The sequence below is a fragment of the Pyxicephalus adspersus genome, chromosome 1, assembly GCF_032062135.1.
Source record: "Pyxicephalus adspersus chromosome 1, UCB_Pads_2.0, whole genome shotgun sequence".
In the NCBI taxonomy this organism is placed as follows: Eukaryota; Metazoa; Chordata; class Amphibia; order Anura; family Pyxicephalidae; genus Pyxicephalus; species Pyxicephalus adspersus.
This window is the reverse complement of record NC_092858.1, coordinates 113,324,905-113,345,686: the sequence shown is the minus strand read 5'-3', so window position 1 is coordinate 113,345,686 and position 20,782 is coordinate 113,324,905. Positions and strand designations below refer to the sequence as shown.

The window sequence follows — 20,782 nt, the reverse complement described above, 5'->3', positions numbered from 1 at the left end:
AAAGGGATAACTAAGGGGATCCAGACACCAAGAGGATCCAAGAGGATCCAGACACCCAGTCTTGACTTTTGTGATCAAAGCAGGTAATTACAATGATTCTAGTGATGATGCCTTTTGCTTTATATCCAACCCTTGCAATCCCAACAGAGCTCAGATTTAAAGAAATATTAAACAAGTTAGTTGTGCTGCAGTGCTTTTGGGCTACGAAAACATGCTGATGGATGAAAAGAGCATATTAACTGAGAGGTGAGCTCCTCAGTCTGCTGTTTTTCCTTCACCGTCACAGGAAGATAACAGGGCAGAAAGAAGGTTTAGTTTAGCAACTGTTTACTGCAGTTAACAAATGTTAGCTCTCCAGATTGTCTTTGCTGTCTGGCAGGGGTCTTAGCAGTAAATATACAGAAAAACAAACCCTTGGTAAACAACTCTTATAAATGCATTTTATCTGTATTTTTAGTAGTTTGGTGTTCATCTTTATATGGGCATTGGTTGAGCATATAGAGAGAAATTTTCAAGCTTGTTGAAAGTTTTTCAGAAAAGTTTCACTTTTTATAAACAAACATTTACTCGTATGTTTATCCATAGTAATGAATTTATCCAATGCTCCATACATGCAATGTGTAGTATAGGCTCAAATCGATGCCCATTTTCTTTCCAATATTTTAATAATAAATATTTTATTTATTAAAATAGTTATTATAATATGAAAATACATTTTTATCAGAATTTTTAAAGTATGAACATATAGTGTATAATATCATATGTGAAGAACAATTATAGTAATACAGAGTTGAAAAGTGAAGTGAAGATTAAAGACGATAGTTTAGTATAAATAATTGGGAATCTTTTTAATAAATGTAAATATAGACATATTGTTGAAGCCTTCACTCCAGTCCTAGTGCAAGTCAGAGAAGTGCTTTGTCTAGCAAGCCTTTAAATATAACACAGAATTTTTGGTTGTTACAACAAACAGTGGGGGCCTCTTCAATTAAATTTTAACTTAGAGAGCAGTCCCCTCTGCATTACCTTTTAATGGCAGGTCAATGGGTGCATTATGGTTATCTAGGTAAACAATATTAGAGAGGTATCGATCATTTACCTGGTTGTGTACCTAATGTGAACTCCCTGTAGATGGGCTGCTTCACTGGTCAATAAAAATGTGTGGGAAATAAAACAGTTTTATAATTCAGTGATATCTTTGCACAATTACAGATTACTGCCTAGCAGATTTTATCAGGTTTGATAGTGGTAGGGGGTGCTGCTGGTGCAAACTCAAGTGTGCTTTTTTTTATTTGTTTGTTGCATTATACATCAGCTTTTGATTTTTCTATATTGCTTATGGTTCCAGTATTGTATAATGGAAACAACAAATAAAACAATTTTTAGTTCAGTTTTGTGGTAATTGTCCTTTATAATTTTTTTTATTTGTTTAAAATGTTATACTGCAAATGCTCACATAATACTGAGTATTTATGTTTTGTTTGATCAAGCAGAATAAATACCAAAGCCAACACAAACTTGTTGGGAGTGAGATTTGTTTCTTTCATGTATAATGTGTGTGCACATTTTATGTTTGGTTACATTTAGCCATGTTCTAGTGTCTCTAGTAGTAGGTTGTCAGATTTGGCTAGACTTGTGATGTTAAACAATCCATCCATATAGCATAATCATCTCAAGTGAATGTCCCCAACCTATCTCAGTATAATATCTCCATAAGCAACGGGTACACTTGTAGCCTATTGCCATGGTATTTTGAAATATGCCAAGGCAGATATTGATTTTCCAACAAGGTTTTATCCGTCAATAAATTTTTTTCAATATTAAAGTTTCATCATCATACAGGCCTTTCTATTCCTTACAACATTGCACTGCGCATATATACTAAATGTGTTGGGTTTGTGTGTTGGCTCTTTTGGCTGCAGAATACATCAGCTTGGTGAAAACCAATACCATCACCCTTGGTGGGCACCTTTACATGGTTGCAATGTTCCATATTTACCTGACCAAAAAAAATACAAAAATTGTTGGGTAAGAAAATTAAATACAAACACTATACAATCCCTTACAAGTATAAGAAATCTTGCCTTAACTCTAGACATTTTTGTAAACAAAAAATCACAGTAACAAAAAGATTCATTTATGGAAATACAGTTGTGCTCATAAGTTTAAATAACCCTGGCAGAATTTATATTATTAATAAACAGAGTTTTTATAGTGCCTACATATTACATGTACAGCGCTGTACATTAAATAGGGGTTGCAAATGACAAGCAGATACAGTCAGTGACACAGGAGGAGAGGACCCTGCCCTGAAGAGCTTACAATCTAGGAGGTGGGGGAAGTTATACACAATATGAGGGGAGATATGTATTGGTGGGAAATACTATGGGTTTCAAAGGACAGAAGAAGACAGGTAGGCAAGTTTGAAAAAAATGGGTTTTGAGTGCTCTTTTAAATGAGCAGAAAGTAGGAGCATGCCGAATGGAACGAGGAAGACCATTCCAGAGAGTCAGGGCAGCTCTAGAAAAGTCTTGGAGCCGTGCTTGTGATGAGGTTATGAGTGAAGAAGTCAGTAGTAGGTCATGAGGAGTGAAGAAGCGCCAGAGGAGTATTTTTTTTTTTTTTTTTTACCAGGTCAGAAAGGTAAGTGGGACGAAACTGTGGAAGCATATGAAGGCAAAGCACAGGAGCTTGAATTTGATTCTCAGGTAAAGTGGAAGCCAATAAAGAGAACTATAAAGAGTTGCAGCAGAAGAGGAGTGGTGGGAAGGATAGAAGAGTCTGGCTGCGGCATTCATTATAGATTGTAGAGGAGAGAGTTGGGTTAGTGGAATACTGGAGAGGAAGAGGTTACAGTAGTGCAGACGAGAGATGATAAGAGCATGTACATGGAATTTGGTGGTCTCTGGGGTCAGGTACGGATGGATTTTGGAGATGTTGCACAGGTGAAAGTGACAGGACCTTGATACATTTTGAAAATGAGGGGTAAATGAGAGAATCGAAGGTGACGCCAAGACAATGTGCCTGAGAGCAGGGACAAATACCAGTGTTGTTAACAGTGTTATCAAAATAATTATGGTCCAAAGACAGGGTTTTTTGGCAACAATTTCTTGTGTATTCATCAACACTTATTATTACATTCTCTAGTATATGAAAAAGACAGCAATACAAATTTGTAAGGTACTTCCTCTTCCCTTTAGGTTAGTTACCTATACATTTTAGTTAACATCCACAATACAGTTGTAGAGGTCCTTCCTCACTTTTAGAGGTTGTGTACCACCTACTAGACACAAGTCAACTACTTAAAGTGCATAGAACGTGTAACATTTGAATATTTCTTACATCGCAGCTTTGTTATCCCAACGCGTTTCACCCAATCTAGGCATGTTAAGGCGGCTTCCTTATTAGCTCAGTCACCCACGCTGGCTCACAAGCAGGCATTAGATAAACTTACCCATGAACTGAACCTTTTTTAAACTGATCTAGCTGAGAAGCAATTTAGGTGGGCTAGGTAAACTTTTTAAATGAAGGCAAACAAACCTGATACTTCCTGGCCAGAAAGCTTAGGTGTCTGGAACCCCAGAGGAAACATATATTCCTGAAATGTCATAACAGCGCTCTCTCTGGCAACCCCCTTAAAGTGCTTGAGAAATTTAGGGTCTCGGCCTCCATTATTTGTAATTGGATTTTCTTGAAATGTTAGATGTGAACATCGCTTTTAAACGTTGATCTCAAAACTACTCACAAAAATTTTAGCAGCCAGGCTGAATCAAGGCTCTGGTAGCCTGATGCATGGAGATCAGACGGGCTTTGTTCCGCGTAGGCAGGGAGCTGATAACATACGTAGGGCTATCCAGTTGGCTAATCTGGCCAGCACCTGAGGCTTCTTTTTTACGATGAATACATATGCTGTATACAACTCCTTCGGCCTTGGTACGATACTGTGGGTTTGAGACGGTACATTTCCTCTTGCGGAGAGGGACCGGAAAGGGCTGTCCCTTTTCGCCTATTGTCTTCATACTGGCAATAGAACCCCTAGCCAAAAATTTACGCCAACAAGTAGATGTTAAGGGCATTAAAGTGGCAGGGATTACACACAAAATTATGCTCTTTGCCGATTATATTCTCCTAACCTTAACCTCCCCCTATACCTTTCTTCCTAACCTTCTTTGATCTTTGTCCAGTTTTGTGAAAATTTCTGGATTATATAATAACAAAAGTAAATCTGTGGCTCTTAATTTGTCTTTTCCGCCGCGGGTGCTGGAAAGTTTGCAGACCAACTTCTCTATTTAATGAGTGACCAATCTCCCATATTTGGGAGTTTACTTGACTGTCTTGTATCATACCTTTATTTGAAGCTAACTACCCTGCACTCCTGCTGGATCTAGATTCTCTTTTGGAAACTTGGACCAAGTTCAATATTTTTTGGTTTGGCAAGACTGCTGATATGCTGCTAAATGACATACCTGCCCAATCTCCTATTTTTTCCAGGTTCTTCCTATCCAGGTGCCTCCCCAAGTGTTGCAAAGATTGCAAGCAGCAGTATTTAAGTTCATTTGGGGCCCCATCAGGCCAAGGGTAGCCCAGAAGTTTGTTTTATAGGAAAGATGGGGGTTTGGCAGTACCACATCTTACAAAGTATTATTGGGCAGCTCAGATAGCCCCGCTGACTAAACCCCATGCCATTAATGAGATGCCGCTTTAGGTGCACTTAGACATCCCAGCAGCAAACATTATAGCTAGAGCCTGGATGGTCCCCCAAGCTTCACTTTGGAGAAGTCAAGACGCATATAAAAAGATGTCTTTTTGTGTGAGTTGGCGGCTTTGGTACTGGATGGTTTCCTAGAAATTCCAATTGATTAGGCAACCATGGATTGAATATACCGTTCAAGGGCGGTTTGATGACTGTCTATTGTGAATCTGAGATGAAACCACCTGCCTTCTACCCCCCCTTTTTTTTCCCCCCTTCCTGTTGATATGATGATTTTAGGGCCGTAGGATAGCCCAAGGTTAAAATGCAGTGCTCTTATGGGGTCCCTTATACTCCTTAGCGGACATAAGTTGTATTCAGTTCAATACTTGACTACCATATCATATAAAGTTTATGGGTCAGTTTAACCATCTGTGACAGTGGATGAAGTGTTCTGTCTGACACAAGTATTTTAGTGTAAACAGATGGTCTTGTAATTACTTATTTTATGGTGTTTGTAAAACATGCTTATGTGTATCTCATATACTGACAAATATGAATGCTCACTGTATCTGATTTGAAATGTTTTGGTTGATTTTTGGTGTCTTCCTTTATAGATGGAGTCCATCGTGTCACAGCACAGTGTACTTTGCAAGTAGCCATCATTACTGATGAAATGCTCTCCCACAGCATCACCTTGCGCCTGGGTGGAGTGTCCCAACAACAGTTTCTTTCTCCAATGTTGCCTTTGTTTATCCGCTCTGTGGCTTATGTTCTCTCAGTTCCTGAAAATGGTGTTGTGGTCTTTAGTGTTTTGGATGACTCTGATGTTACAGCTTTGACTTTAAGCTCCACTGCAGAGGAACAGATCCTGAATGTCAGCCTATTGGTGAGTATGAGATGAAAAGGTAATACATATGTATGGGATTCCTTTATGATAGTATTCATGTGATAAGAATTTTCAGCAAAACAAAAACTGATAAATGGGTAATCCTTTCTTATGCCTATTCACTAAACTCTCCCTTCCCCAGGTATATATTCACTATTCTCTCTTGCCTTTCCAGTGTTAGGTCACATGTTCGAATCTTGGCTAGGACACTATTTTCATGGAGTTTATATGTTCTCCCCCTATTTGTGTGGATTCCCTCCCACATCCTAAAAACATTCAGTTAGGTTAATTAACTTTCCCTCAAAATTGTCCTTACACTGTTTTAATGACATATAACTATGATGGAGACTTTAGATTGTGAGCCCTTTTAAGGGTGAGCTAGTGATATGACAATGGACTTTGTAAAGCACTGTTTAATATGTTGGTGCTATCTAAATACAAGCAAAAAATGTTTTATTAGTTTAACCATTAGTTAACTCATATTCTGCCATTTAACTTTTTATTGCAAATAATGTAGTATAAAAGCAATGGTGCATGAGATTGAGATAATGCGTGCATTAAATTGTGGTATACACCCCTGTTTTGGAACCAGAGAATGGGGCTTTGCAAGTATATGTACCATAAATCATATCATTTCAGTTAAAAGCCTTAATTGTATTAATTTACAACAGTTTACATCCACAGTAACAAAAACAACAGGAATAAAAGCAAGCTTTAGGTTAGGTACACATTTTTATAAAAAAAATTACCAGCAGTATCTACTGGTGACGTTTCACAGAACAAAAACCTTAATTAAACTAAAGAACCATAAGCTATATTCACACGCTGGGCCTGATTTATGAAAGCTCTTCAGGGCTGAAGAGGATACACTTTCATCAGTGAAGCTGAGTGATCCAGAAACCTGGAATGAATTATTTGAAAGTCATTTGCTAGCAAATGTTTTGAATCCTAGACCAGATCCATTTCTAGTTTGCTGGATCACCCAACTTTACTGATGAAAGTGTATCCTCCCCAGTCATGGGGAGCTTTACTAAATCAGGCCCATTATATTCAGGTAGGTTAAATCATTAGGAGTGACCAGAGTTAAGAGTCATATTCAGTACACCACCCAAAGTGTTTAGTATCACTTCTGACTGTCTGCCCGATTTATTTGAGATTGCACATCCCTTTCTGGTGAATAAACCAGGGAAATTTAATAAATCCCAGTTTATCAAGAATAAGGACTTACAATGCTGAATATCCCTTACAGCATTGAAGGAGGACCAGTTCTATGTATTGTAGAAGGGTGGGTGGCAGAAGTTAGAAGTTTCCTGCTGGAGATCACATAGAAAAATGCTAGGAAACAAAGGCACAGTCGATATGGAAGCAGTGGGTCCCACTTCAATGCTGTGAGGGATATTCAGCCTTTTAAATTCTTAATCTTGATCAACTGATAAACTGTTGTAAATTAAAAAATTAAGGCTTAATAATATGATATTATTTGTGGTATATATACTTGAAAAGCCCATTCTCTGGTACCAAAACAATTAATTGCTTTTTATTGCAAATGTTAAATGTTACAATACATATTCAAAAAACATAGGAGTGATGTATGGACATTTTGAGCACTTTTGTTTTTCTTCTTCATACCAGATTTATTTAAAGAGTTTGTTTATGTTTGCTTATAATGCTATATTTAAACTATTATATTTTTTTCTTATTAGTTGATTCTTTTTTCTCATTTAGGTACAAAGACCTGAAGGGACATTTTTGCCATCAGAGATCTTGCGTGAGCTACTGTACTTGAACCGAACATTGCTGGCTATGTTGGCCCAACAAAAGGTGTTGCCATTTGATGACAATGTATGCCTTAGAGAGCCCTGCCCTAACTACATGCTCTGTGTCTCTGCCCTACGCTTTGACAGTTCTGCTCCATTCCTAGCCTCCGATACATTGCTCTTCCGTCCGATTTTGCCTGTAGGAGGACTGCGTTGTCGATGCCCAACAGGCTTTGCTGGTGATTATTGTGAAACAGAAGTAGATCTTTGTTACACTGGGCCCTGTGGAGAACATGGCATTTGCCACAGCCATGAAGGTGGCTACACCTGTCAGTGCCACGAGGATTATACAGGTGAGAATGCGCTATTGGTGTAAATTGAAGCATTTGAGAATATGGGTAACAGTATTTATGTTGAAAAAAATATTTATTGACTCTTTTGAGAAATTAACTAAAGCATATTGTAAATAAGATTTATGCAGTTATCTCTATATGTAATGTTCTTGCTCCATGTATTGTTCACAAATTGTCTTTATGAGGTTTATTAATGTAGATTACAGAAGGTGTATTACCCTTCAGATACAAAGAAGGTTACCATATCAAAGGGTATTTTTTGTTTCTAGACACTATTAGGGCATAAATAAAAATGATCAGATTCTTGAAACTTCCTTTTCTGCTTGTAAAGCTATAGTTTTTTTTCTCCAACCATTAACATTTAATTAGATGACCCTGTTAAGCTTTGATGTCCTAGTATACTAAATCCACTTGTTTTTGGATTTTAGGTTCACACTGTGAGATTTCTCTGCATTCTGCCCGCTGTTCCGCTGGGCTTTGCCGAAATGGAGCAATGTGTGTTAATCTTTTGCTGGGTGGCTTTCATTGCGAGTGTCCTCCTGGGGAATATGAAGCACCATACTGCATGGTCACCACAAGAGCTTTTGATGGGGAATCATTTATAACTTTCCGCGGGCTAAGACAACGGTTCCATTTTAAGTTGTCACTGAGGTAAGGCAAAACCTTTCTTTTAGAGGTATTATCAAGTAGACATCAAAGATCAAAAACACATGCAAAGATCAAAACCATGTATTGCTTGCTTGTTGAATATATTTTCTACTGAAAACTAACCATTTAATGATGTAACAAGTAATGAAACATGCAGATCACAGAAACCTCCTATGTAGATAATGACAGTCATCCTTACAAAGCTATGCAAAGCTTGTAGCTAGCCACATTCAATTAGACTTGTATTTTTTTTTTAATATTAAAGACCTTTATTGATAATTAAATCTACATTCTGAGTTATGATGAGGACTAAGAGTATACTCATTAATTTGTAGTCAAGAAAAAACAGTCCAAGGGTCAATTCTTGGATCATTTCTCTTTTCTCCATACACCTTCTCAGTTTCAAAGCTCATATCCTCTATGGATTAAAATAGCATCTGTAGATGACATAGACACCCCTGACTTGTCTCCCTTGGGCTACTTGGGCTAGTGGACAATTATTTTCCACTATTCTGAGCCACATTTCCTTTTTTTATAGTGTTAAAAACAAACTGTTTATTTTAAATGTTAGTAATATTCATAACATCCTCAAAGAGATTATCTACATAAACATACAGGGATGACGGACTGTCAATAATATAATATAACAAACAAAAGATCATATTTCACTTAGATTACACTGGTCAACAAACATTTTCTTGCCAAACAGAATAAAGTTTTTTTAGGTTATGTTTAATGCACAGATTCCAAATATGGTATTGGTTTTGCTAGCTTGGCTCTAGTTTTTGAAATAACGACCTCAATTATAACCTCATAAAAAATGAATGAAACATAAAAATTAAGCAAAATTAAACTAGATATGTCTATGTTTACAGAATAAAATTTTTGAAATACTTATTGTCAATATATTCTATTTTCAGCATATTTACAGAACTAAATACAAAAGTCATTAAAAAACTGTTTGTCTGATTTCCTTTTATGCTGATGATCAGGACATTCATGTTAAGGGCTCCAGCAGTAGGCTGCCATAATGTGTCTATCCCGTCTGCCCTGATACCTTTCTTCAGTCACCTTTATATCTTGATGGAACCTCTCCCCTTGTTCCTCACTGAAATCGCTAAGGTTTTCTGGAAATATTTGCAAATGGCTATAGAGATAGTGCTTAAAGTAGCACCAAATTTTTAAAGTTTAAGAGCAAGTTTTGTTTCAGTTCTACATAATTTTGTGCTTTATGGTTACCTAAGAATTTCTTGACAACCATGACATAGCTGTGCCAGGCAGAAGCTTCAGTATCAGTCATGTAACTTGTGAAATTTGAACAATTTATCAGTTTCCCAATCTGGGGTCCATCAAAGATTCCTGATTTTAATTTTTCAATACTCAATCCAGGGAAGAATCTACAAATGTATTTGAAGCAATCACCGTCCTTGTTCAGATCTCTAACAAATTGCTTCATTAATCCCAACTTTATGTCTAGTGAAGGGAGAATGATTTTTTTCTTTGTCAACCATTGGCTTGTTATTGATGTTCGCTGCACCTTTTTTCATATTTTCCCTTGGAGGCCATATTAAATTTTTCCAATGATCCTGCTTTGCTCTATTATCCCACAGCCAGATGAAACATGGGTACTTTGTGTATCCACTTTGCTGTCCAAGTGGATACACAAAGTAGGAATTAGTAGGAAGTTCACCATTTTTAAATCAACACATATGGACCATTGGTGTTCATGATAGCAAAGCTTTTGTAAGACCATTTTGATATTTTCATATTCTGTTTTGTTGAGTGACCAATTGGAATTGATGCATAGCAGTTGCCATTATGCAGTATAACAGATGAGTCTATGAAAAGCCGCCAGTCTTCTGATCGGTATTTTGGTACTCCCATATGAGCTAGTAGTCTATGGATGTTACAACAGTACACAAAGTCTCCATCTTTAATGAAACATGGTAGGAGTGTCACCTCTCTTGTCCTATAAACTGGTATTTTAACTTCCAGTCTCAGACAGTACTTTTCTTTTAGCCTGGATGCTAAAAGTTGAGATGCTTGTTTTGACAGACTTAGGTCACGTATTAAATCATTGAGCTCTTCTTTGGAGAACTGCTGGTTTGATGAAACACTTCCTTCATATTCACTTCCACTGGTAACTCCTGGATTACACTCCAGTGAGTTATCAGTGAGTGTACTGAACACTGGTATGGGAACATCAGCACCCTGCGGCACAAGTGTTTTGCCGATTCCAAATCCGGGTACTCCCACTTGTTTTTCTTGTAACGATTGAAACCTTTTACATTCACAGCACAAAAATAACACTCATTATGATTATTTTTTGCTTTCGCCATACCATAGGTACACCAAATTTCAAACTTTTCAGTTTTCCATTTTTCCACTGATGTAGAAACTCTACACAAGTTTTGCTTACCATATGGGAAGCCCAGTACCTTGGTCCCCCAGTTTAATACCAAAATATGCAAGATATGCTTGTTTCACTAATTCTGTAATGTTTTTTCTCTGTTTTTACTGAGAATATTCACCACAAATGTAGCAAAATGCATTAGGGTCAATTAAACAACTTCCTATCGAAGAACTCATACTTCTGTAGAACAAGAAAATGTATGAACAAAAAGAAGGCAAATGAAACTTTCATGAAAATAATGCTACATTTAATGTATAAAATGCAAAACACCGGTATAAATAAAGATTGATAATGATATGCTGTGTTAACATTTGTTGTTGGTAAAATCGTCTATTCTGATTCCTGTAACACAAGAGCTAGAGCCAGTTTAATGAAACTGATGTAATTTCTGGATTCAGCAGACCTGAAATACACTAAATTTATTGAAAAATCCATAGCAAGTGAAAACAATTTTTTTTTTGTTGAGCTGTGTTATCATTATATTACATTGGATTATTATGAAGTAATTTGAGAGAATGGAAAGCCATCAGTGATAACTACATACCTTTAGTAAATTTGGCTTCAGAATAAAGAACTGCTTAGACACTTATAGACCTGAAAACCCACAGCAGTTAGCCACTCTCAGCCACCCCATTTCAACTACTGTCGACAAAGTTTGACAACTGCTTTGTCATGCAGATGAGTGAAGATTCCTTCTTTAGAGAAGGAAAAGCAAACAAGCAGCTTAAAGCGACTTTCTGCTTCCAGGAACTCCAATGCATTCTACCCCAACCACAGCTGTATGCCAACGCATGTACAAAATGGTTTACAGCCTTTCAAACCTCAGCCTTGTAAATAGTAGCAGCTCGTAGTGAAGTTGAGCCCATTGGAGAATACTGCGGTCAGCCACAGGTCTAAAATATTTATGCTTATTACACAATGCCCAGTGCCTATTATATTCTGGATAGAAGTTTTTGTGCCTGTGTTCATAAAGGCTGTAAAAATATTGTAACTTTGCAAAACTTATTTTGGTATTGCATCAGATCTAATTTCTGATCCAGGTGGGTAGGCTTAAAACACTTTGCCTCTATAAAGCCCAGATTTTGGGGTCTTAAATTGAAGCCTCATGATCTAATTACTAGATGCATTGTATAATTAGTGTGTATTTAGTATTTTCAAGAGTCAAGTCCATAGTAAAAGTCAGTGGGAAGGGGGGTGAATATTTTTTTCTATACAGATGGTATGTATATAAGAGTAGGTATACATTATTATTTAATCTTTTTGTGTATCAGTTAATGACCCTTAAATACTGACATTTTGTTCAATACTGCAGATGTTTTAGTTGCTTTAAACCTATTTGCAAATTGTATAAATATCACAAATGTTCTCACCTTTGCAGTTTGCATCAGAGATATACAACCAAACGCCAAATACATTGATTTAAATGGGCCCTAAATGTTTTACAATATTTCTTCAATATCAGAAGACTAGAAAAAGAAAAGCTACAGGAAGTCATATAGATGCACTTACCTGTAGTCCTTTCCTTCCTATTCCTACTGTCACTGGCCTGCCTGTACATTCATTGAATTTCTGTTTTTTCATTATGAGTTTATTCTACAGTGAGCTTCAGTGAATCATTTACATAAATCTAAATTACAAATGTATTTCCTTAGCTTTGCCACCCGAGAGCAGAATGGCCTTCTTATGTATAATGGGAGGTTTAATGGAAAACATGATTTCATTGTGTTGGAAGTGAAGGATGAACAAATTCAGTTAACTTTCTCAGCAGGTAAGTAGAAAATATTATAATCTCCTTTCCCACATTGGACAAGCAAGTGTTTTGGTATATTTGGCTTTATTCAACTGCTGAGATTGTACATGGTTATGTTTGATAATAAACAGCCAAAGTTCTGATGTATTAGGTGTGATAAGTATAATTGTTTTGTGAACTGAATTCATACAATACCAATTTAAATCTTCATCATATAAAATCAGTTACAATGAGCAATAGAAATACTTTAAATCCAATTGTGGAGTAATGATTATGCATTGTCTGAGCACAATAGCTGAACATCATAATATATTTAGAACTGGCTGCATCATTGGTCAAGTTAAAGTTATAGCTAAAGATTGTAGCCATTCATTTTATGTTCAGTTTAAAACAGCGGTCGCCAGCCAGAAAATGTTGGGGGTCTGGCCAGGGCACCCCCGAGCGGGGTCAGGAGAAGGACCCTGCTGGAGGGAAAGCACCGGCCAGAGCCGGGGAACACAAAAAATAAGCATACCCATACTTGGCACTAAATTTACCAGGATAAGGATTTGTCATAGGAGAATAAAGATATTAAAAAAAAAAAAAAAAAAGTCGCAGAAAAATTTTCCCTGAAGTTTGATTCCCTTTTATTTTGTTTCTGTTATGTCCCATTTGTCAGATTTACCCATTTTATGCCTGTAGACTTTGATGACAATCTCAAAATTAGGACTTCACTGAGACGATACTTAGCTACTCACCCATTTAAAAAAAAAAAAAAAAGACATCCAGAGATATGTTCTGTATTATAAATTTTTCACATACTGAAGCTCTTAAAAGCCCTCCATATATGTCTGAACAACAAAATTTGTGTTTTATTAAGGGGCTATCCTTTTAAAACAAATCCCCACTGTTACTATGGAACTCGGAGGCCTACTGGAGGTAAAAGGAAGTTTTCTAATATCAAAATGGGAACCTTAAACACAGCTAAGATGACTTAATTTACTGACTAAATTATTGTATAAATTTTGGGTTCTTCCTGTTCTATCCTAAAACATCTCAACAGATACTCTAAAACCGTGGGTGGTGCCCAAACTTTTTTTTAACCTGGGGCCTCTGTTTACATTATTATAGAACTCATGGGCCACAATGCAAACAAACATTAAAGATGTTTAAAACTAGAATAGTTTAAAATTTAAAATTAAATTAAATAGAAATGTTTCTAGTTACCATAACCTACATGCACCAAATAAAAGAGATGACAAATAAAGAATTTGTGCACTTCCCATTTGATGCTCATTTTATTAATGAAAGATAACAAACTAAAGCTATCATACAGTGCTGAATGAATCGAGAATGAAAGCAAAGCAAAGCCTCCCAGGATGCCTGATGATGCGCTCCCATTTATTCTTGATTGCCTAGGCTCTTGGGTGCTCCTTCTGCGCATGCCTGAGCATCTCGGGCATGCGCAGAAGGAGCCTTTTCGCGCAAACAGAAAAATTTGCCCATTTCACACTTCAGCAGTGAGATAGGCAATTTTTTTTCCTGATCTCGCGCCTGGGTTGGGTGAAGAAGAAGAGAAGATGGCAGATGGATGTCAGGACGACAGGGGACCTGAGGCAAGACACCCCCGGATGGACTGCCCTGCAGGATTGAAGTACAGTGTATTTTTTTTTTTTTTTTTGCCAGTTTTGAGTTTAGTTACCCTTTAAGTTATTTTTATAAATGATCAGGTTATATCATCCCCCTTTTCCATTACATATGTATGTATATAGTGACTTCATTATTTTAAAAATAACATTTTTACTACTTTTTTTTTTGTTTTGTTTAGGTGAATTTACTACAACAATTTCCCCTTTTATTCCTGGTGGAGTAAGTGATGGACAGTGGCACACAGTCCATCTTCATTATTTCAACAAGGTAAGATGGGACATCATAAGATGATGAATAGTCATCTATTCCTGCTATATTGTGCCAAATTGGGTTGTGATCTCAAGGAATATATTGTGAGCCATGAGAATTTGAAGAAAGATATCTGCAGACAAGAAAAAATAAAAATTAATTATTTTAGGGGTATTTTATTTTAAAAAATCAGATATTTTTTATCAGTATAGTTTTACTATATTGGTCCATTTTTTAGCTGTGTAGCGTACCACAATGCTTGTTACTGTGTTCTGAGGTGCAGTGCAACGCATGTGTATTGGAAATGAACTAGCACATGTGGACCTTGACGTAAAGTAACTTTAATGCATAGGAGTGACCAGGCCCAAAAAGACACCAAGCTTCCTAAACCAAATCAGTATTTTGCTCATTTAGGACAGAAAAAACATGATTATGCTAATCCCTTTACCCATTTTAATATACTTCAAGTTTTTTTTTTTTCCAGCCTGAACTTTTTAGTTATGGTAGCCAAGGGAAATACCCAACACTTATAGGTATAGGGGAGAATGTCTCTCAGGCTGATTTTATTAAAGCTGTCCAAGACTGGTGAAGATAGAATACTATCATGAATGCTTTGCTTTATCACCTAGGTTCACCCATGATCTCTTCTCCAGTCTTTAGGTGCTTTATTAAAGCAAGCCCAAAGTGACAGTTCTTGACCAAGTAACAAATCAAAGGCAGGTATATACTGCTTGAAGGTGCTAAGTTAAGGTAAATCTGTCATCCTGCTCTTTGTAAGCAAAACACTAAGGCATTTTGTGAATTCAGGGGGTTGACCGGGAAGTGACTGTAGACTTCAGATGACCTTTGCTGCCCGTATATAAATTGTGATGTTGGGCTTTGGCAGAATAAGTAGCTCTTACTAAAAGAACTGTACATATTTGCATATATTTACATAAGCCAGTTATGACTGGTTACTTGCGTTAAGTAAAATTTTAGGTGAAGGTGTCTAGCCTAGTAAGCATCCATATACTGTCCACAAACTTCTCACTGAACAGACAAGCATATGGTGCATGACAACGGTGCAGAACCACAGTAAAGGGATTTTCAAAAAACTGTGCGTGCTTACAGTTTTTGCTTTTGAGCCTAGTAAGCTTTCCAGTAAGAAGTCTATTATCAGAAAGTGTGCAGCGGTTCATTGTTTACTTCTATGTTTTAGCCAATTGTAGGCAAATCTGGGGAATTGCTTGGACCCTCAGAACAGAAGGTGGCTGTGGTAACTGTTGACAACTGTAACACTGAAATGTCTTTGCGTTTTGGAGACGTCTTGGAAAACTACACTTGTGCTGCTCAGGGGATGCAATCAGGAACAAAAAAGTAAGTTTTACAGTGCTAGTAATGCTTATCTTAATGCATTTCCAGCTTTAAACAAAGGTATAAAATGTGAAGCTAGCACATTTAAAAATTAAATTAAATAGACTGGTTTATAATGTATACCTCGTTACCTCACAGTTGGACTCTGTTGAGATTATTGTGTCTAATAACCTTTTTCTTTTAAATAATTTCCAAAGTGGACAAAACATTCTTATTTTTGGTCTGTTTGCTTTATAATACAATAATTTCACAATATGATTGCAATTTATGGAGCCAGTAAGTATTTAACTTGTGCTACCAAAATTACCTCTGTCCTAGGATTATCCACAGAAAACATTTTTTTATACAATATATTGGCCTTATATATATATGCTTCTGTAAGACCTTTATTCTTAATTTTGAATAGATACATTTGTTGTAAATGTTTAGGGAGGACTGGAAAGCCACCTCTTTACCTTTTCTCCCTATAGACACAAGCCTACTGTGCCTAATAGTGAATCTTGCCATACTATTTTAAAACCATAGGGAAAGTCTTTTACAGTTTAAACACATGCATGAAGACCTGTGATTACTAATTGATTTTCAAATCTGATTTTCTAAAACAAACATGTGCATTTCCAACACAGATCCCTGGATTTAACAGGCCCTCTTTTATTGGGGGGAATTCCTAATCTACCTGAGGATTTTCCTGTAAGACACAAGTACTTTGTGGGCTGCATGAAAGACCTTATAATAGATAACAAAGCAGTAGACCTTGGGGAATACATTGCAAACAATGGAACTGTTCCAGGTACGTAATCTAAGTTCAACCATCAACATTCTACTTTAACTGACCATGATAGCTTGTTTTTCAGGTCTCCCTCACTGTCTACACCACATATAATCATCTGCTCCAGCCAGATTTTTTGCCATAATTCCATGTGCTCTATTCAAGTCTTACATACTCTCTGATCCCTGTGTTTGTATTGTACATGGGCTCTTGAAATCTTTGGAACACCTTGTCGAACCTCCACTCCCCCCTCTTCTTTTCTGAAATTAATTGTGGTGCTTTTTTCCTCCTCCTCGACTCTTTTAAGTTCCCTTGAGCAGCCCCCAACCTGCCATGTCTCTCTTTGTCCCTATGCATATTTATCTACTACTATCTCCTGGTAAATTGCACTCTAACCAGTACTTTAGCACATGCTCTGCATCCTCTAGCTTCTGCTCTAACTCTGCTTTTCTCTGTGTTCCATGGTTAGCTGCCATTCCTCTCTTCCTAGCATCCCATGCCATGATCAGTTCTGCTACCATTATGCCCGTTTGGTCCAAAACCAGCTGCCAATCAGTCTCCTCTAATCCCCACATTTAGCCGTATTGTTCCTCCTCTTCCTTTCCTTATGGTCTTTGATTGTCTTGCTTTCTTCCTGTACCCTTTTTCCAGCTCTGATTAGTTTATACCCTGTCTCCCCCTTGATTGGTTCTAGTGAATTGTATAAAAAATGTGTACAGTCAAAATATTGTCTGATTAGCCATTAACGTACGTATACATGTATGTTATGAATTACTAATTTAGTTTAAATTAACAGATTAAAAAAAATAGGCACATGTTTGCTAACAATTTTTAAATATATGTCCTTACTAGGTATACATTCTGGTTTTCTTCCTTAGAATGGAAGCACAGTGATATCTTCTTTTGTCATATGTTGTTTTGTGTGCACTAAAAAAAGATGTAGACATTGTTGCTCTGTATGATATTTATATTTATGAAAATATTGCTAATTGAGCTGAAAAGGAAGGAAAAGGATATACAATGTGTTTGTGTTACATTCATTTAAGGTATTATTGTAATACAACCATTCATTTGGTTGTTAGTTGACACTAACAACCAAGTAGACACCAAGTAGACACTTGTGCTAGTTGTATGTAAACATAAATGCAAGAATTTTGTAATGAATACACACATGGATTTATGGTGCTTTTAGTATATCTCACTGAAGTTTCTTTCAATAACATCTCTAGCAATGAGAATTGGTAGAAAATGGCTATGTCCATAATTACACCAGGCCTTGACTTTCCATCATGCATTTACTAAAAAGATGTATCCATTGCTGTCTTTTGTTGTTCACTTCTGAACTCTTTTTTTGGTAATAGCATTTTTCCTGAATCATAAACTTATGTCAGTTGGAAAGTCAGAGATTAAAATCAACATTTTTGTGAGGCTATTCATAATTCTGTAACCTTTATGCCAATTTGCAGGTTGTCCTACTAAAAGAAACCTTTGTGAAGGAGAGAGGTGCCAGCATGGAGGAACATGTGTTAATCGATGGAATGGTTATTCATGTGAATGCCCTTTGGGTTATGGAGGCAAAAATTGTGAAAAAGGCAAGAAATGATTATTAATGCAAATACTGCACACAATACATATCTTTGTTTTTTATGTATTATCTTTTGTAGCTATCTGTTGCAAGAAAACTTTTTTTTTTTTTTTTTTTAAATGAGGGCATCCACTAACAGCCTTGTAAAAAGGCGTTATGCTAAACTAGTGGTGCCCAAACTTTTTTCATCTGGGAGCCGCTGTTGACATTGACATAAAACTCGCGGGCCACAATGCAAACAAACAATAAAGATGTATGTTTAAAACTAGAATAATTTTAATTTGAAATTAAATTTAAATGGAAATGTTTCTAGTTACCCTAACACACAGCACCAAATAAAAGGAATGACAAAATAGGAATTTCTGCACTCACCATTTAATGCTCTTTTTATTTATGAAAGCTACAAAACTAAAGCTATCGTTCTGAAAGAGCAGAAACTACACCATACAATTTGTCCTGTCAGTTATAGGGGGCCGCTAACCTTCCTTTGTACCCCAAAATCTCTGCAAAATGCAATTTATGTGACAGATAGCCAAGGGGTACATGTTCTTACCTACTACATCTTCAGGTCCCTACATCTCCCCGTTCATGAGAAATTAAGGTTCACAGAAGGTAAGTGGCCAGATTTGTGTGACAGGTTAGCATGGTATAAGAGCTATAGTTTTTCTTATCTTGTGATGGTGCCACAGCAATAACATTTTAGGGGGAGTTAGCCACAAGAGTCCCCTACTTATCCTACATTTTAATACGCCTACAGCTCTACAGGTTCAAAGAACATAAGCGGACATTTATATGTAACAGGGCACCATGGTATGGTAGAAGTGATAAAATTACTGTTGATGGGGTAGCCACAATATACCCCCACTTTTCCTACATTTCCCCTTATCTACTGTTAAAGAGAAATTGGGGTTCACAGAAGGTAAGTGGGTAGCTATGTGTGCGAGTTAGCGCCGTATAATGGTTACAGTTGTTTAGTATCTTTTGATGGCTCCGTAGTGAAAAAATTTTAAGAGGAGTTAGCCACAAGAGTTCTGCACTTGCAGGTAAATTTCCCTGAGGATATAGTACACACCCACTCCCAGGAAGCTCCCTCTCCTTTTAGTAGCACAAACTAATAGGTAGGATTATCTCCTAGGACACCGGCGCCCCATCCCCCACAAAGCATCAGCGAGGGAATGAGGAGAGGGCCAAATGTGGCAGCTTCACTGGCCAAATGTTGCCCGCAGGCCATAGGTTGGGCACCCTTGTGCTAAACCAACTGAACAAAAGATTCTTTCTGCTTACTTGCACCAGGTCAGTGATTTGGCATGTAAAAATACATTGGTGTGATATCCAAGCAACTAGTTTTTTCAAAAAGAGAAGCCTGCAAAGACAGCCTGTATGTTTCTTTGGTGACAAGTTTCCTTTAAGCATAAGCACATTAGTTTTATGGCAGCTCCCACCTTCCAATTATTGTTTCTGCCAGCCCACACACATCTGTCACTGCTCTTTCCATGCTGCTATAGAAATCTCAGTTCTGACAGTGCATCTGTGTCCCACATGATTAAACACATATCCATCAGATATGCAGTAATAATATAAAATATGCAAATATGGAAAATGCTGAAAGAATTTATTATACCTAAGAAATGTAGAACAGAAAAAGAAAACAAAAACAAAAATGGTATGAAATGACAAACCAAACTATAATAGAGACATTGCTATCATTCAGTACGAACATCCAAGTAACTGTTGATGACTGCACATATTAAAAAGCCAAATACCTTTAATGATTCATTAAAATTGCATAATAAAATTTTACATTAAAACAAATTACAAAAGGACAAGGAACTTTTTGTACCCAATATCTACTGTAAAGATAATTGTGGTACAAATCTATATATATATGAAAACATATAGAGGCAATAGAGAAAATGCATGTCCCCTATGTAACATGTAATTAAAGTAATTGGCTTTCATTTTTCCTATGCAGGTTAGGAAAAATGGTTATACTATTTGTACATTGCATTGGTTTGTAAATCTGAACCCTAGTTTGCAGAAAACTGTACATTTTAAACTTCCTGCTGTGAACTGGCGTACAGTAAACTACCCGTTATCCGGCATCCATAGAGATTAGTAGATTCCAGATAGATGTCATTTTTGGTTGCCTGAGAGTTACTAATAAAAATAGGCCCAACTAATTCTATAGTCCATATTATACCATACCATGTCCCACAAAAAGCATAGGACAGCAGTGTAAAGAGTCCATGCCCAATTGTGACCTAGCCTGGAAAGCAGTAGAGGTCCTAAATATAAACATTTAGGGGTGCTGAGAACACATTGGAGCCAAGAGAGTGATGCTCCAAGCGTCAGCTTACAGGCACCATGACACACATTTATCTTTTTAAAACACTCTTTAATATTTAAAGTTTTTATAAAGGGGAGTGGAAAAATGGAACAGATACAGACATGAACAAGCAGAAAATTTAAAACAATTTAGCAAAAATACAAAAATATCAATATACAAAAATTACACAGGCATTGAGATGAGTATGATGGGATAACATAGGCCAAGATCATTACAAACTCAAATAACAACATAAAAGAAGGGGTAGCCACATGTAAAATAGCAAACTGAACTGTATGCAGAACTAGGCAACGGCATGTACCAAAATGTCAGGGAGACTAAAAGAATGGCCGTATGGGGCATATAGGGAG

The 20,782-nt window shown here is 36.8% G+C and overlaps 1 protein-coding gene across 1 annotated transcript in view; it reads left to right on the top strand.

Moving 5' to 3' along the window:
* CELSR2 (cadherin EGF LAG seven-pass G-type receptor 2) overlaps window positions 1-20,782 on the top strand; it is a gene marked incomplete in the record, with an annotated part of 60,354 nt that overhangs the window by 12,109 nt on the left and 27,463 nt on the right. Inside the window, 8 exon segments of the mRNA XM_072424231.1 lie at window positions 5,308-5,579; window positions 7,305-7,689; window positions 8,118-8,340; window positions 12,403-12,518; window positions 14,308-14,396; window positions 15,577-15,734; window positions 16,358-16,521; window positions 17,967-18,092. Of these exon segments, the coding sequence (XP_072280332.1) occupies window positions 5,308-5,579; window positions 7,305-7,689; window positions 8,118-8,340; window positions 12,403-12,518; window positions 14,308-14,396; window positions 15,577-15,734; window positions 16,358-16,521; window positions 17,967-18,092 (1,533 nt within the window).